Raw genomic sequence first — 18818 nt, forward strand, 5'->3', positions numbered from 1 at the left:
TTTTGTAGACATCATATACTTAGGTCTTATTTTTTGATCCACTCTATCTACCTTTTAATTGGCGTCAATTTTTTTTTTTTTTTTTACTGTTAAACAATTTGCTCTCATTTTACGTAATTAATGGAGAAGGAAAGAAGTGTCCTGAGTCACAAAACCTAGATGTCTAGATTTATTGAAATGATATTAAGTTTCCTGGCCAACTTTCTCCTGACCATATTCATTTGTTTACGTATATAATATGGTTTCGGTATAATCTTTGCTTGAAAAAAAATGTAACATAAAGAAGTTGAATATTTGCCCTTTCTCTGACTTGCTTCATCTGAGGGTATTTCTCTGGTGGTTGTTAAGTAGTAACTTGAACCAGTTCTACATCATTTGGTCTAAAAAATGTTGACAAGATATGCAGTTTTCCATGATGTAAGGGGATATTGAGTGAGCACTTCACAGCATGGTAGCTCAACACTGGTCAAGTTTTTGGTTCTCTTAGGCCTTGAGTTTTATTAATCACAGAGGAGCCTAAGGTAAAAAAATGTGCACATACATTAGAAAAGTCTAGTTAAGAGACAAAGGTGGAAAGGAACTTGATAAGTAACTTCTTCAGCATCCTCTTTCCTGTCTTGTCTGAAGTATGTTCTCTTTCACAGGAGAAAACTTTCACACCATACCTAGGTTGTTTGACTCCTCATGCATGGATCTTTCCTGCTCTTCCTTTCAGTTCTATTAATGGTGTACTCAGGACATTTTCTAACATGATATTCTAACCTTTACTGTTTTTCTTTTTCATGTAGGAAACCTATGAGAATATCCCAGGCCAGTCGAAGATCACATTCCTTTTACAAGCCATCAGAAATACAACAGCTGCTGAGGAGGTACTACTTTAATTCTTTGAATGTGACTTTCTTACCAACAGTTGGGTATTATGTAGTCGTCAGAGTGGATGATGAGAACTGTTGTTTACTGCATAGACATTACCAGAACTCTGAACTTAATTCTTTGCTATAAGCTACTCTGGAGTTACAGTTTTTTTGAAATACTCTATTAAAAATGAGAATTTCTTTTTTTCCATGTAAGATGATTACATAAAACTTATTAAATGTAAGTTATTTTTTTGGTAGCTATAAAAATTTTTCTTCCTTGGAACAATTCATTCTACAGGAGGAAATTGAATTAATTCAGTGTTTTAATGTATTGCCAAATGAAAAAATACTTTTTGTCTTTAAAACTTTTATGCTTATAGCTATTTCTGGGTGGTGAAGAATACGTGCTACAGATGTGTAAGGACAAAGACACACTTTGTTAGAATCCTTTAAAAATCATGGTTTTCAGCAAATTACTGTACTAAATTCAAATTTATAGTTTGTTACTGCTTCTCTGCATTTAGCTGCTAACTTTTTCTCAAAAGTAATATCCTTGTATACAGTTAATGTTAATTGAATATCCTCTCTTATGGAAAAGGCATCAAAATACCCAAGTGTAGAAAACTTACTCCACCTATGAAACATTGCATTAGAATTTGTAAAGTGAGACTTCATTGCTAACAGTCACGCTATATGTAAAATGCTCATATTAACACGTGATGGAAATGAAGTCACACTAATCTTCTATATAATGTTACACCTGCCTTCTTCTAGTCAGTCAGTTTAAACTGGCAATTTAGTGTTTTCTGATAACACTTAGAAAACACTATATTAAAGTGCCCTAGTTTTTTTTTTAAACAGGTGACAAAAGGCACTTCTTCACCTTTGTAACATACTGTTTTTCTTTAATTCAAAATAAATGTCAAATATGAGGACAAACATAGAAGTAACTTAAATCTCTAAAATAGTTCGCTATTTTAATTCTTGAAGGTTGATGCAGGTTAGCTGCAAAACAAGTTTTAAAGCCAAGAATAATGTGAAAATTATTGAATTTTATTTTTAAAAGCCTATTTTGAACCCTATGTAGATCCTGCTTTGACTTAGGAATTAGATGAACTAGCCTCAGCATCTTCATGATTCAGTGTATGTGTGAGAAGAATTGCACCAATTTTAACCACTATTTAACCTCTCTGAATCCTTTCTAGAGCATAAATTAAAATTTTTAAGAAGTTTGCTATCAGCCAGAAGTGATTCAAATAAGATTTCTCAGTGAGAAGTAAATGGAAGGAAAAAAATGGCAAATTTTATTTGTATGGTTTAATTCTTTTTGTTGTTGTTGGTCACAGTCTCAAAGTAATTATAGTGATAATGAGTACCTGCAGTCCAGAAAAAAAGAACATGAAAAATCGGGTTTAATATTTTCAATGGCTTATTGTCTTCTTATGATAAAATTTTAGAATGGCATTTGTCTCAGCTTTTCTTTTGATACTCTGAATGAATATTATACAGAAAGTGCCAAATTTAAATACATTTTACAAATTTGACAATGGGATAAGAATATACACATTGAGATTAGGGCTTTTAGATATGGGGAACTTGTGATGTTTGTTTGCATGAATGAAGTATAAAGATAAATGGATTTTTTAAATTCATTAATTAATTTTTATTTTTGGCTGCGTTGGGTCTTCGTTGCTGTGCACAGGCTTTCTCTAGTGTGGCAAGCAGGAGCGACTCTTCGTTGTGGTCCATGGGCTTATTGCAGTGGCTTCTCTTGTTGTGGAGCACAGGCTCTAGGTATACGGACTTCAGTAGTTGTGGCTTGCAGGCTCTAGAGCACAGGCTCAGTAGTTGTGGCGCATGGGCTTAGTTACTCCGCGGCATGTGGGATCTTCCTGGACCAGGGCTCGAACGCGGGTCCCCTGCATTGGCAGGAGGATTCTTAACCGCTGCGCCACCAGGGAAGTCCCAGATAAATGGATTTGATAGCGCTTTATCTAAGAGGCTAATGAAAGGACGATGATACAGTAAGATTGGCCAGGCTGGGAGCATAAGATTAAGTAGGAAAGGTACTTTATTCACTAGAATGAGAGCCAGATAGGGAAGTAAGAAAAGAGCATTTTATAGGGTTTGCGATTTATATTAAGATTTGTTTTTCTCCAAAGAATATATTTAAAATAGAAATTAAAGACAAGTTTATCATTGCTAAGATAATGTGTTCCTATTCAAGATCTAATATGTTCAAGGCTTTTCCTCAGCTATAAACAAGTAGCTTTTGTGTGGCATTTTCTGTATAGTAGACTAATGTGATTAGAAAGATTTTTATGTATTTTACCTATTATTTTTTTTTAAACTCTAACAAAATGCTTTTGAAATGAATTGTAAAACTAGAATAGTAAAGTACATCAATGGCACAGTGAATGTAGCTTGTTGGAAATTTTTTCTCCAGTAAGACACCAAGTTATTAACAATGTTATCTATTTATAGGCTAGACAAATGGCTGCCGTTCTCCTAAGACGTCTTTTGTCCTCTGCATTTGATGAAGTCTATCCAACTCTTCCCACTGATGTTCAGACTGCCATCAAGAGTGAGCTACTAATGATTATTCAAATGGAAACACAGTCTAGCATGAGGAAAAAAATTTGTGATATTGCTGCAGAGCTGGCCAGGAATTTGATAGGTATGTGTGCAAATACGTTTATCATTATGTTATTGAAGAAAATGAGTACATATATCTTTTTTTTAAGTGGAATCTTGGAGGAAGACTCACAAGTACTTGAGTATCATTTATTCTGTTCGAAATGAGAGTGATTATGGATTCTGCATTTAAAGCCAAAAATTACAGATGTTTGTGAAATGCAGGTATAATTAATACTTACCTATTGATCTTCAAAACTATTTCTCTGTGTGGAGAAATAATTTTCTAGTTTACTTGAGAATTGTCAGTTTTATTTTCCCCTTAATCTGTAGTTTTGAAAGCATAGTTTAACTTATAATCCTGCCAGTAGAAATAGAAATCAGTGGACTCCAGGTGGGTTTTTGCTGTTAAAGTTGTGTTTATAAATTAAGCACATATGCTTATTATACTACTATAGTTCATTATTAAATACCCAGAAATATTTTTAGAGGATAAGGTAAATGAAAACACCTAAAAATGCATTTTATCAGCAGCCAGAACTCTTTTTGGTCACACTAAAAACATTAATGATATAATTGGATATGCTGTGTTATTTTTTTGATAGATTCTTACATGTGATTTTAAACTTGGTTCATTTAGGTGGCATTTTTAAAGGTTGAAAAGAATACCTCACTGAGATAAGGCTGACTGGGAGGATTTTGCTAGTTGTGCTTAGTAAATTATGATGCAATTTTTTAATCTCCACTACTAGTAATGCAGATATTCAATTCAACTTACTGATACAACGAATTCTTAAAAACTAATAGGAAACGTGTTAAATTTTTATATTTTAAGTAAGTTCTAAACACACAGAAACTTGAATTTTTTTAACTAACTTGGGAAGTTCTATTTTCAAGTTTTTTAAGTGTGCAGATAGGAATTTTTATAGATTACATCATTTCTAACTCAAAATCACTTAATAGTGGAAGCATTTCCAGAATGTTTCAAAGTGCTCTCTTCATAAATTTTTTTGTCAGCACACTACTCACTTCAGAGAAGTTCAGCAAATTGGGGGGGAGGTTTTTTTTTTTCTTTAATGCATAACTCGTCTGTATTTTCTATAACTCTTAAGTTCTTTGTGACAATAAAACCAGTGAGTCTCTTAACTGGTACAGTAGATTTTTGTGGTGGTTCATTTTTATCACAAAGTATCACAAAAATCTATATTTTAAAATCTTGTTACAACACAAACACATTGATAATAACATCCTATAGTACTTAAAACTGTACAGTGTGAGCACAGCTCTGGGATTCCCATTCTCCAGTTTGCAACTAATAAATATTTTGGTTTTAAGACTTGTTACCAAATATTGGCTTCGCCTGCTTTTTAAACTCTTTAATAACAAATAGTACGTATGAAAGATTCAACCAGTCCAGTAGTCAGTGTGCTTCCTTTTCTCCAGATCCCACTGCTGAGAAATAATCACTGCTGGTAGTCTGTGCTTATGTAACCCAGATGCACACAATTGCTTTTACTAGATTATAATGCCAGTTTATGGTGGAAGGCCTTGATTTTATTGGAATTTTTGTAAAAACATAGAACGGGTGACATTTTCTACAGCCACATATTTTGAATGAGGCTTACGAAATGAAAAGCTTCACTCTTGATATTTTGAAGTTTTGATTTACACAGGTTATGCCTGGATTTCTTTCCTTTTAGATGAGGATGGCAACAACCAGTGGCCTGAAGGTCTGAAGTTCCTCTTTGATTCCGTCAGCTCTCAAAACGTGGGACTGCGGGAAGCTGCCCTCCATATTTTCTGGTATACACATTGATCTAATTTTGGGGGGGAAATTTCATGTTACGAGTGCCCAAAGCATAGTTTAATTGATTGTTTTAGTCTGGCTTAACTTTTTAGGCTCAAATAATGCCTTTAGATAAGCTTTGTATTTGTGTTGGAAGCAAAACTGAAAAGAACAAAGCTTTTCATTTTCCATTATGATCCTTTTTTGTATATGGGGATTCTCTGCAATTTTGTTTCTTGCCTTTGTCTTTTATGATTCTGAAAAAATTTCTGGGACAGTTTCTTCCTTAGGAGATTGACACAGGACCAGCTGTAGCTTTTAGAAAGCCACTTTAATAGTGGCATCTGGAAGAAGAGAAAGAAAATGCTGAATCCCCACTGTCTTCTGGGTCTTCTGCGACCAAGCTTTAGGAAAACATAATATTTTAATAACCTCATTTATAAGTAAATGATCTAAGTTTAGAATTAAATGATTAACTGCATTTAAAAAAGTTTGGCCTACTGTACAGTTCTACTGCATTTAAAATAATACGCAGTTGATTATAACTTATCAAGATCATATACTTTTTTTTTTTTTTTTTTGCGGTACGCGGGCCTCTCACTGTTGTGGCCTCTCCCATTGCGGAGCACAGGCTCCGGATGCGCAGGCTTGGCGGCCATGGCTCACGGGCCCAGCTGCTCCGCGGCACGTGGGATCCTCCCAGACCGGGGCACGAACCCGCGTCCCCTGCATCGGCAGGCGGACTCCCAACCACTGCGCCACCAGGGAAGCCCCATATACATTTTTTTTGAGATCTACCGTAAGACTAGATATTACACCATTTTCTATTTTAGTTGTCAAGTGTATCTTTATATCAGTAGTCCAAATTGGAGAATTAAGTAAAAGTATTCAGTTTAATTATCTACCACATTTAAAGTAGAGCAGAACTTGGACTGCCTGGATCACCAAGGCTGGGAGCAGATGTGAGCATGGCTATTGCAGTTACCGCCTGAACCCCTGTGCTTGCTCTTGTCCCATCCTGCACTTAGGTCCGCTTCCCCCTGAGACAGAGTGATAAGGATAAAGCAGAGAGCTGGGATGGGTGTGCACCTGGGTCGCCTCTACTGCCAGTCTGATTCCACTGTGTTTGTTTTCTGTGCACCTGACCCCAAGATAGGATTGCTTGGAAAATGGGAGATGAAGTCCAGCCTTAAGGATTAATGTAAACTTTTAAGTCAGTTAGGCACATAATTAGATGTTCTAGCTGACACCTTACTAAGATATAATGTAGATTTTTTTTAATAAATGTATTTATTTTATTTATTTTTGGCTGCGTTTGGTCTTCATTACTGTGCACGAACTTTCTCTAGTTGTGGCGAGTGGGGGCTACTCTCTGTTGCGGTGCGCGGGCTTCTCATTGCAGTGGCTTCTCTTGTTGCGGAGCACAGGCTCTAGGCGAGCGGGCTTCAGTAGTTGTGGCTCGCAGGCTCTAGAGCCCAGGCTCAGTAGTTGTGGCACATGGGCTTAGTTGCTCCGCGGCATGTGGGATCTTCCCGGACCGGGGCTCAAACCCATGTCCCCTGCACTGGCAGGCAGATTCTTAACCACTGCGCCACCAGGGAAGCCCTTATAATGTAGTTTTTAAAGGATGCCTTGGATCATTTTTTCAGGAACTTTCCTGGAATTTTTGGAAATCAACAGCAGCACTATTTAGACGTCATCAAACGGATGTTAGTTCAGTGTATGCAAGATCAGGAACATCCATCGGTAAATAATTTCAATTCCATTAATATTAACACCTAATTTAATATAGCACTTAACTTGTGAAAGAAATCTATGTGTTTGGAGATCGTCTTTGCTTTTATACTTTAAAATATAACTACTAGTTTTACTGATAAAGAAAATGTTTATCTTGAGTAAGAAAACTTGAACTTGCATCTATTAAGAATTTCTCATGTTTGACATTTTTACTCTCTTCATTTTAGATCAGGACATTATCTGCTAGAGCTACCGCTGCATTTATACTTGCAAACGAACATAATGTTGCCCTCTTCAAACATTTTGCAGACTTGTTACCTGGATTCTTACAGGTAAGAAAACAGTTTAGAATAGGTGATAATTATATCCTTACTGGTTTTTTGTTGCTTACATTCTCATCAGAGTTCTGTAATGCATTCATTTATTCAGTAAATATTTGTTGCCTACTATGTGCCAGCTGGGGATACAGCAGTGAACAAAACACACAAATCTCTGTCCCCATTGAGTTAATGTCTTTCGTCTTTGACAGACCTTTGGTCTCTTAGTTTCAGATTTTTTCTATAAGGCAAATGATATGAGCAATTTATGCTTATTATTGAATATGTAATCACATAGGTTATTTCCATTAGAACAACCAAATAACCTATGAAATGTAATGCCCATTTTTACATAAGGAGAAACTAAGGAGGAGAGGGTAAGAAACTTGCCCGAGGTCACAGTGTTGCTAAGTGGTGAAATCATGCACAATTGAAACCCAAATTTGACTGCAGTCCTTACTGTTAAATTACAGGGCTTGTAACAGTTTGTCTTATAAAGTAAGTAGTTTATGGTTAGTTGACATTATTGGATTCCATTATTTTAAGGACATCTGCCTCAATTGGAAAGTGAAGTAAGCTTGGGTGAGTTAGAGTAGTTATGCTCAACCTTGTCAGTCCTCAAACCCCCTTTTATAACAAGTATTTTATAACTTTCCATAGTCTTTCTTAAAATGAAATGCATAGTAACAATTCATGTACACATACAAGTTTTTTAAATATCAATGTATGGCCTTAAGTGGATACAAAGAAGAAATAGAAAGTAATGTCTAATAAAATGGCATGCTTTTCCACATATAAATGCTAGGGCCTGACCACAAAAAGACACAGTAGACTGGGTGATTTCTAAGTGATCTATACAAATGCAGTAGCTAAAAATGTGGACTGATACAGAGGTATCATCAGCGGTTCAAACACCATGATTTCTGTTGCTGTTGGTGATTTGAACTGGTGATTTCCAGAAATGGTGAAGTTCTGGACAAAAAACAAAATATGTATTCCTTCTCAATTTATACAGTATTTACATTTTGCGGGGGGTGGAGACATCATGGTACATTAAAACCAGGCAAAAAATAATTTGTGAGTTAGGTTCTAGGTTCAGATCATTATAAATGAGTTTTTCATTTATGTAAGTATCTGGCATAATCATGCAAGATGCATGATAAGAAAGTCAGATGAGTTCTTCATAAGCATTTGTGTCACAGATGTAGGACATATAGTACCCCTGGCATTTGCATTTCCTCAATCTGTGACAACCAAGAAGCATCTCCTGAGAGGAATAGTGCCCCTGCTGAGGACCAGGTTAGCGAGGAATTAGGGGAGCTAAAGCTAAAGGTTCATATGTGATAGAGTTATTACCAGAACTTAGTAGAAACTTTTTTCCCCGTGCTATTAAGCTGAAAAGATAGTTTAGGTCAATGACAAAACATTAACTGATGAAACATTCTATTGTTTTAGTAGTTTATTATCTACAAGTCTTTTTTTTAATTTTATTTATTTATTTTTGGCTGCGTTGGGTCTTCGTTGCTGGTTGCGGGCTTTCTCTAGTTGCAGCGAGCGGGAGCTACTCTTCATTGTGGTGCGCGGGCTTCTCATTGTGGTGGTTTCTCGTTGCAGAGCACAGGCTCTAGGCGCGTGGGCTTCAGTTGTGGCACACAGGCTCAGTAGTTGTGGCTCACGGGCTTAGTTACTTCGCGGCATGTGGGATCTTCCCGGACCAGGGCTCGAACCCACGTCCCCTGCATTGGCAGGTGGATTCTTAACCACTGCACCACCAGGGAAGTCCCTTATCTACAAGTTTTGAGTTACACACTATTTAAGTCTAATTTCAGATTTTTCTTCCTCTGAATTTAGAATAAGGTAAAATGTTAGCCAGAACTTTTAGGAGTTGTGACTCTGAAATAGGCAAAGGTAGATACAAAATGCATACTTAAATTCCACAGTGACCAAACTTGACATCAAAGAGAAATAAATCGGGTAATATTGGACACTTTAAATGTATCATAGGATCTAGTATTTACTATATGTGTGGGTATTGGACAAAGAAAAAGGGATTCCTTCTGGTTATGAAAAAATTCTTTGCCAGTCTTAAGTGTTGTTGTGGTTATAGTTGCACTGATTTTAATTTTTACTTAGGTTTAAATCTTTATGTGTTTCTAGTTAACATTAGGCAAAAGAAAAATATATATGTGGTTGTAGGTGGAATATCTGCATAATGTTGATTGCTAAGTTATTACTCAGTGAAAAATAATACTAGTATTTCTTTGTTGTCTGCCTCTTGATGTTCTGGCCAGTGAGGCATCATAAAGTGACTCTTGAACACAGACTTTATTTTTTTATTTATTTCGCCTTTTCTAGGCTGTAAATGACTCATGCTACCAGAATGATGATTCGGTCCTAAAATCCCTTGTTGAGATTGCAGACACTGTTCCAAAGTATTTACGTCCTCATTTGGAAGCAACTTTACAGCTAAGTCTGAAGGTAAATTAAATACTTAGGTAAATGTTCTGTTTCTTATTTTCCGTGAATAAACTACTAAATGTATACAAATAATGTCTTTTTTTGTAGTTGTGTGGCGACACCAGCCTCAATAATATGCAACGCCAGCTTGCCCTTGAAGTAATTGTGACCCTCTCTGAGACTGCAGCTGCTATGTTAAGAAAACATACCAATATTGTTGCACAGACTAGTAAGTCACAAGTCTTTAAGTAGTTGGTGTTGCGGTGGCAAAATTGTTGGATAAGTTTGCTGAGAGTTGTGCAAGTCCACAGATTTTATTGGTAGAAGGAATGTCCTTTCAAACTCAGGTGAGTCTGGGGAAATGCACTTATACATTCTTAACTGCGTGGGCCCAACATCATGGCCATGCTACAGCACCCTGAAACCTCAGAATAGCAGGCATGACTTATAATACATGGAAGTAAATCGAAAGATGTACAGGACCTCTATGGGGAAAATTGGATGACGCATTGAAAGACTAATAGGAGAAGCAAATATTAGTACTCCTCAAATTAACCTAAAAATTCAATATAATTTTAGCCAGAATCACAATAGAGTTGGTCATGATAAGATTGATTCTAAAATTTGTGTGGAAGAACATAGGGCCTGGAGTAGCCAAGACAATTTTGATGAATAAAGTACAGATCTTGCCTATCAGCTATGACGATTTAGCGTTTATTGATGGTGCAGGTAATAGATGAGTTGGATAGAACGAAAGGGTCCAGGAGCAGATCCACTCACATGGAGACAGAATGGACTTAAAAAGATAATTAATCAAAGGTCATTGGCACAGCTGGTTATTTCTATGGGAAAAACATATCCCAACTTCAAATATCCTATGAAACCCAATTTTCGGTTGAGTAAACGTGAAATAATAGATGCATTTTATAAGTAAAGCTTTTAATAGCAGAAAGTGATTTTTTTTTAAGACTTGAGTCAGAAACCATAGATGCAAACATTACTAAATTTGTACTAAGACAATTTTTTGACCATCAAATACATCATAAGTGAAATTAAAAGATAAGCCACAGACTGAGAGAAAGTAGTTCATTGCACACAATCAACAAAGTTTTGGTGTCCAGAAAACAGAAGCTGGGAACAGGAAGTTTGCAATAGAGGAATCTGAAATAGCTGTTAAACACTGCTCAGTCTCCATAAATACAAACGTAATTAATTGTCAAATACCAACTGTCAGAAAGTTTGACAATATCAAGTGTCGATGAAGGGTGTGGAGCAGAGAGAACTCACAGGAGCGCTTCACACCTTGCGCAATATACAGACAGGCCTCCTTTGACCTTCCCATAGGAATCAAGTCTATGCTGCCGCTATGGAGAGCAGTTCAGTGGGTTTTAGTAATATTAAAGATACTTGTAACAATTTCATGCCCTGAACTCACACTTGTCAAGGAGATATGTATAAGAATCTCATCAAAGCAAATTTTGTAATAGGAAAAAAATTAAGAACAACTAAAATGTCCACCAACAGGATAGTGTGTTTCTATAATAAAATGCTATGAAGTAATGCAGATGAAATCCATGTGTGTTGAGAAAAAAGCAAATTGCCAAAGGATATATATAGTGATACCATTTATTATATAAAAGTAAAATCTTGGAGTAGCACTATATGTTATACATAGAGAAAACTATAGTTCAAGTGTAAAAACAGTTTGGTAATGAGAAACGTTGATTTTATTATGGTGCTTGCTTCTGGTGAGGGAGGAAGAGGATGTAACAGGATTTGGAATATTTGACTTTTATCCTTAATGATAGTTCTTAAAAAGAACAAGATCTAAAGCCAGTGTGGTAAAAAAAGGTAAAAATGTAACAAACCAGATTTGGGGAGAACAGGCAAATAATTTTTTTGTTTTACTCTTAGAAGCAAAGCAAATCCTTTGATTTTTACTTCTTAAAGTTGTTAGTACATGGTGATATTGACAAAACTAAAGAGACAATTTTCGAGTATGAAATAATTATTTTCTTTAGTTCCTCAGATGTTAGCCATGATGGTTGACCTTGAAGAGGATGAGGACTGGGCAAATGCGGATGAACTAGAAGATGATGATTTTGACAGGTAATCACACAGACCAAAAACCGTGAAGGTTCCTTGACAGGATAGAGCAAGTTCAGGTGACAGTGAGAGCTTAGGATTACAAGGCCCATCTCTTCCCCACACTGTATTCCATAAATCCGAAGTTAAACTTTTAAGTTTGGAATATCGGACATTTAGGCTTTCTCTGTTGTGTGTTTTTCTGTACCAAATTTTGTAAATACTTATCTTTAATAAAGTAGCTATCTTTATTACCCTGACTCTAAATTTTCTTCAAGAATTTTTAATAGTATCTTCTAAAATATATATAAAGAAGCTTTATTGTGATAAATGCCTTTATATGCATAGACCTTACCTTAGAATAGTTTTCAGCAAATCCCCTGTATTTTCCCCAAATAATGCAATTTATGTTTAGCATAGAGAGGAGGCAGTGATGGTGAGATTCAACACTGGGTGACAGTAACGCTGAAATTACTATCTTACTTGTTTCAGCTTAGTAGGTACCCATGAATGCAGATTCCTGTGGAAAAGTCAATCAGAATTCCTATTCACTGTGAAGTAGTGATAATGGCTCCTTACATATATGGCACATAGCACTTTAGCGCACCTATTTTAATTTGATTCTTTCAGTGGTCCTAAAGGGTATAGTATCATATTATAGATGCAGAAGTGGAGAGGGAGGATTGAGTGATTTGTCCAGGGTTGTCCAGCCAGTCAGTAGACTGGGCTTAATACCACTTCTCTCAGTCTTGCCAGTGAATCATACTGCCTTACCTCCTTTTCTTAAAAAGAACTGAAATTATTTCCCCAGAAGACTGGTAGTTGGTGTAAGCTACTATAACAGATATTAGATAGAATTAGACATTCGATTTACAGAATATATGGTGTCTTTTTGAAACTTAATCCTGTTATTAAAAATGACTGACTTTTGGCCTAAATACTCTTTAGAAGTATGAAAATAATCCTTGACTGGAAATGATCAAATAGAGCTGAAGAGAAGACTGGGCTCCAATCAGGTTTTCTTGCCCTGTTTCAGTTACTGTTATGTGCTGCTACCTGGCTTAATTTGCCCTGTAAAAGGCACTTAAATTTATATGGTGTATGAAGCTATTTTTTTTTTTTCTGGACTGGGTGAATAAGATTTTATCTGTGAGTAAATAGGGCGTAAATATATTTTCAAGGTCAGTTTAAGTCTAAGAACCTGTTCTGAAGGTCATAGTTTCATCTTTCTGGTCTTGCCTTCACACAGAACAGTTAAAGATTATGCACATGACAAACTCACTGCTTATCTTGCAGTTCTAAAACAGAATAAATGTGCAAAGGCTTTTATGCCCAAATTTTTCTTCAGTTTTCAGGGGAAAAAACTAGAATTGACTTTCACCAATGCATAGTTTTTTTGCAGTGCAAATTGCACCCCTTAAAGATGAATAAGCTCACAGTGAGGAAAAAATCACATGCAGGCTCAGTACCTTTTTCAGGTTTCTATGTTCTCCCCACTGATAAGTTTGAAGAATATATTTCCAGGAAATGAGATACACAGGGCTCTCCTAAACACTCTGCTTACCCCTCTGAGTCTTGAAAGTGTCAGAAGCTAAGTTTTAACCAGTGAGTGGTGTGTGGGGGGAGAGTAGGAAAAGGCTTGAAAGATCAGATTCAGACATAAGACTTTTAAACCTCAATGAGGCATGATAAAAATTTTATCCCCTGTCTTTTTTAAACTCTAGGGTTTTTAACCCACAGCTTCACTACATATATTAGAAAGACCACTTGAATTAATTCTTCTTCAGTCTCAGTTTAATAACATGTTTAGAAATATGTCCGTGCTGTGTCCTATTCTTGTGTATTTTGCTTATGTCACGATTATATCATTTTGTTTGTGTGTAGCAATGCGGTTGCTGGTGAGAGTGCTTTAGACCGAATGGCTTGTGGACTTGGTGGAAAGCTTGTCCTGCCGATGATCAAGGAACATATTATGCAGATGCTTCAGAATCGTAAGCTGTTATCTCTTTCAAATGCTAGAATAGTGGAGTGTGGCTTTCCAAATCTTAAACTCTAACAAATGCTTAGACTGTGTCTAAAAGGCAGTCTTTGCCTTTTTATGTTCTATGTTTAACCTAATTCTCATATTGATAAAATCCTATTCAGTCATCTTTAGAACCACTCAGTCTTACAGTAAAGAATATTTTTTCCTCAATACTGCAAATATTATTCAATTCTCCTTCCCCAGAATGGGCTTCGGTATATGGGAAAAAATTTAAAATTCTAAGGAAAATTGACAGATTTACTCCCTAGCCAGAAATATCTAAACTTGAATTTAAGTAAAACACCATTATTTGAGTGTTTATGAAGTATGCATGTATTTGATTCACAGTCTTCCTTCATCTAATATCTTTTATTTTTTTTTAAATACCTACCTCTAGAGGAGAAGCTACTTCTATATTTCTCCTTTTATATTCTTAGCAAATATTTGGTCATTTGTTAGCCTTGTACCTGTAATTTGTATCAGTAACAAAACTTGTTGTTTTTGTCCTTTTAATTACAAAGTTAATATGCTTGACTTTTCAAAAAAATTCAGATACAGAAATGTATGAACTGAAAGTTCCTTAACTTAGATTCAGGGGTGGCCACTGTTAACAGTCCTCTGAGACTTGAGTCTCTGACCTCATTTATGCACATGTACAGTTGTGTTTAACGTGAATATAGCATTACAGATCCCATGCTTCCGCTCCACAGTGTATCATATCACCACATGATGGCTTCCCTTTCGTTTAACAGCCACGTAGCATTCCACAATTCCCCATTAAACCGTAATAGTTCTGTTGATAACAAATAATGCTAGTGCATACACTCTTCTACAGAAATCCTGGCTTACATGTATGGACATGTGTATCTATAGCATGTATTAGAAGAGACAGACTTGAGGGTCCAACCATTGATTTGGGATCTTAAAGTAGTGAAATGGAATCACAGAATATCAGCTTCACATGAAAGTGAATTTTGGAGAACTCCATCCCTTAGCATTTACCTAGGTCCTCCTTATCCTGTAAGATTCTTATTTATCCTAAGAAGGTGTGGTCCAAAGCCGTTATCCCTTTTTAATGATGTGATTTTACATCTGGGTCTTGAGTAATAGTTTTTCCTTTTTTTATTCCCTAAATTTTGAGGGTTTTTTCCCCAAACGGATAGAGACAGTCAACATCACAGGTTGCTCAACCTATAAAAGCTACTAGACAGAATCTAGCTTTTCCATTTTTAAGATGAAGAAAGTAAAGCCCAGAGACATGAAAGGTTACACAAGGTCACCCAGCTATCAGTGTTTCACCACTGCTTAATGCCATTCTTCAAATATGTTGTGGACCTGCTTGTGATTTGTAGTTAAAGAATTTAAGTTCCTGCTACAACATAACTAGCTGGCTGCAGAAGCCTTCACATGTATGGCAATGAACTCTTTTTTTTTTTTTTTTTTTTTTTTTTTGCGGTATGCGGGCCTCTCACTGTCGTGGCCTCCCCCGCTGCGGAGCACAGGCTCCGGACGCGCAGGCCCAGCGGCCATGGCTCACGGGCCCAGCCGCTCCGCGGCACATGGGATCCTCCCAGACCGGGGCACGAACCCGTATCCCCTGCATCGGCAGGCGGACTCTCAACCACTTGCGCCACCAGGGAGGCCCGGCAATGAACTCTTAATAAAGATTTGTTACTGTTACTTTGAGCAAGTCTGGACCTTTGTTTCCTTGTCTGTTAAAAAATTTTAAAAAAATAGGAAAGTGATGCTTGCCCTATACCCAGGTTTGGAGTTAGGATCCAAAGGTGTATTTAATACTTCATGTGAAAAGGGCTTTAAAAACAATGCATATTTTCTAGTAACTTACTATATACCCCACTTTATTTTAAAAATAGTTTTATTGTTTTTTCTTTAAATAGTAAACACCAATTTTTTAAATTTTTTTATTTATTTTATTTATTTATTTTTGGCTGCATTGGGCCTTCGTTGCTGCACGCGGGCTTTCTCTAGTTGTGGTGAGTGGGGGCTACTCGTCGTTGAGGTATGTGGGCTTCTTATCGCGGTGGCTTCTCTTGTTGCAGAGCACGGGCTCTAGGTGCGCGGGCTCAGTAGTTGTGGCTCACGGGCTCCAGAGCGCAGGCTCAGTAGTTGTGGCGCACGGGCTTAGTTGCTCCGTGACATGTGAGATCTTCCCGGACCAGGCCTTCAACCTGGGTCCTCTGCATTGGCAGGCAAATTCTTTTTTTTTCCTTTCTTTTCAACATCTTTATTAGAGTATAATTGCTTTACAATGGTGTGTCAGTTTCTGCTTTATAACGAAGTGAATCAGTTATACATATACATATGTTCCCATATCTCTTCCCTCTTGCATCTCCCTCCCACCCTCCCTATCCCACCCCTCTTGGTGGTCACAAAACACCGAGCTGATCTCCCTGTGCTATGTGGCTGCTTCCCACTAGCTATCTATTTTACGTTTGGTAGTGTATATATGTCCATGCCACTCTCTCACTTCGTCCCAGCTTACCCTTCCCCCTCCCCATATCCTCAAGTCCATTCTCTAGTACGTCTGCATCTTTATTCCCATCTTGCCCCTAGGTTCTTCTGAACATTTTCTTTTTTTTTTTTTTTTTAGATTCCATATATATGTGCTAGCACATGGTATTGTTTTTCTCTTTCTGACTTACTTCACTCTCTCTATGACAGTCTCTAGGTCCATCCACCTCACTACAAATAACTCAATTTCGTTCCTTTTTATGGCTGAGTAATATTCCATTGTATATATGTGCCACATCTTCTTTATCCACTCATCTGTTGATGGACACTTAGGTTGCTTCCATGTCCTGGCTATTGTAAATAGAGCTACAGTGAACATTTTGGTACATGACTCTTTTTGAATTATGGTTTTCTCAGGGTATATGCCCAGTAGTGGGATTGCTGGGTGGTATGGTAGTTCTATGTTTAGTTTTTTAAGGAACCTCCATAGTGGCTGTATCAATTTACGTTCCCACCAACAGTGCAAGAGGGTTCCCTTTTCTCCACACCCTCTCCAGAATTTATTGTTTGTAGATTTTTTGATGATGGCCATTCTGACTGGTGTAAGATGATATCTCATTGTAGTTTTGATTTGCATTACTCTAATGATTAATGATGTTGAGCATTCTTTCATGTGTTTGTTGGCAATCTGTATGTCTTCTTTGGAGAAATGTCTATTTAGGTCTTCTGCCCATTTTTTGATTGGGTTGTTTGTTTTTTTGATATTGAGCTGCATGAGTTGCTTGTATGTTTTGGAGATTAATCCTTTGTCCATTGCTTCATTTGCAAATATTTTCTCCCATTCTGACAGTTGTCTTTTAGTCTTGTTTATGGTTTCCTTTGCTGTGCAAAAGCTTTTAAGTTTCATTAGGTCCCATTTGTTTATTTTTGTCTTTATTTCCATTTCTCTAGGAGGTGGGTCAAAAAGGATCTTGCTGTGATTTATGTCATAGAGTATTCTGCCTATGTTTTTCTCTAAGAGTTTGATGGTGTCTGGCCTTACATTTAGGTCTTGGCAGGGGGATTCTTAACCACTACGCCACCAGGGAAGCCCCCGGGGTTTTTTTTAATCTTTTTTTTTTTTTGTGGTACGCGGGCTTCTCACTGCTGTGGCCTCTCCCGTTGCGGAGCACAGGCTCCGGATGCGCAGGCTCAGCGGCCATGGCGCACGGACCCAGCCGCTCCGCGGCACGTGGGATCCTCCCAAACCGGGGCACGAACCCGTGTCCCCTGCATCGGCAGGCGGACCCCCAACCACTGCGCCACCAGGGAAGCCCCTTTTTTTAATCTTAAAATTCAGAGGAAAACCATTTTCAAATCCCAGTACCATCCCATTACATTTGCTGAACATACTTCTAGGAACTCTGCACATTGAGAATATATGAGACATAACTTTAAAATATCTGAACTAAATATAGACATCTTTCTATTTCAATATTTATGCATTAAAATCTTTTTCTTTACTATTTATTTTTGTGTGTTTTTTAAATTTAATTTAATTTCTTTGTTTGTTTGCTTGCACCGAGTCTTAGTTGCGGCTTGCTGGCTCTTTAGTCACTGCCGGCAGACACCTTAGTTGTGGCATGCGAACTCTTAGTTGCGGCATGCAAACTCTTAGTTGCGGCATGCACGTGAGATCTAGTTCCCTGACCAGGGATCAAACCCGGACCCCCTGCATTGGAAGCGTGCAGTCTTAACCACTGCACCACCAGGGAAGTCCCTTGTGTGCTTTTTAACCGAGCTATAACTGACGTAACATTATATTGGTTTCAGATGTGTAGCGTAATGATTCAGTATTTGTATACACTGCAAAATGATCATGACAATAAGTCTATTTACTCCTCTTTAAAATAATGTGCCCAGGGCTACAGTGGTTGAGAGTCCGCCTGCCGATGCAGGGGACACAGGTTCGTGCCCCGGTCCGGGAAGATCCCACATGCCGCGGAGCCGCTGGGCCCGTGGGCCATGGCCGCTGAGCCTGCGCGTCCGGGGCTCGTGCTCCGCAACAGGAGAGGCCACATCAGTGAGAGGCCCGTGTACCACAAAAAATAATAATAATAAATAAATAAATAAAATAATGTGTCCAATATGCAAAGATGAGTATCAGATATTAGTTTCTTAGGATTATTATTCCTCAGTTGAGAAATTTGACTTAATGGTATATTGAGTAATTGAAATACAGTTAAAGCATATATATAATAATGTTATAAATAATAATAATAAAGTTTTAATGTTTAACAGAAAAAATTAGCAATTTTTCAGAGGAATGAGTTACAACAGACTTCATCTTTACATGGGTTTTGGGCTCCCCAAAGGAAAGGGAAAACTTAAGTCTAATGTCTAATTTAGGATTTTTCTACAACTTAGTTAACCCTTATACCAGCAGTTCTCAAACTTTCATTCTCATGATC

At 37.2% G+C, this 18818-nt stretch overlaps 1 protein-coding gene across 1 annotated transcript in view; it reads left to right on the forward strand.

The window, feature by feature from the left end:
- IPO5 (importin 5) overlaps positions 1 to 18818 on the forward strand; it is a 40433-nt gene that overhangs the window by 5231 nt on the left and 16384 nt on the right. The window contains exons 2-10 of the mRNA XM_060079709.1: positions 789 to 869; positions 3342 to 3534; positions 5192 to 5294; positions 6927 to 7023; positions 7242 to 7346; positions 9687 to 9809; positions 9897 to 10017; positions 11810 to 11897; positions 13758 to 13864. Of these exons, the coding sequence (XP_059935692.1) occupies positions 789 to 869; positions 3342 to 3534; positions 5192 to 5294; positions 6927 to 7023; positions 7242 to 7346; positions 9687 to 9809; positions 9897 to 10017; positions 11810 to 11897; positions 13758 to 13864 (1018 nt within the window). The remainder of the gene's footprint in view (positions 1 to 788; positions 870 to 3341; positions 3535 to 5191; positions 5295 to 6926; positions 7024 to 7241; positions 7347 to 9686; positions 9810 to 9896; positions 10018 to 11809; positions 11898 to 13757; positions 13865 to 18818) is intronic.

This window comes from Mesoplodon densirostris, chromosome 17 (assembly GCF_025265405.1).
Source record: "Mesoplodon densirostris isolate mMesDen1 chromosome 17, mMesDen1 primary haplotype, whole genome shotgun sequence".
Taxonomy (NCBI): domain Eukaryota; kingdom Metazoa; phylum Chordata; class Mammalia; order Artiodactyla; family Ziphiidae; genus Mesoplodon; species Mesoplodon densirostris.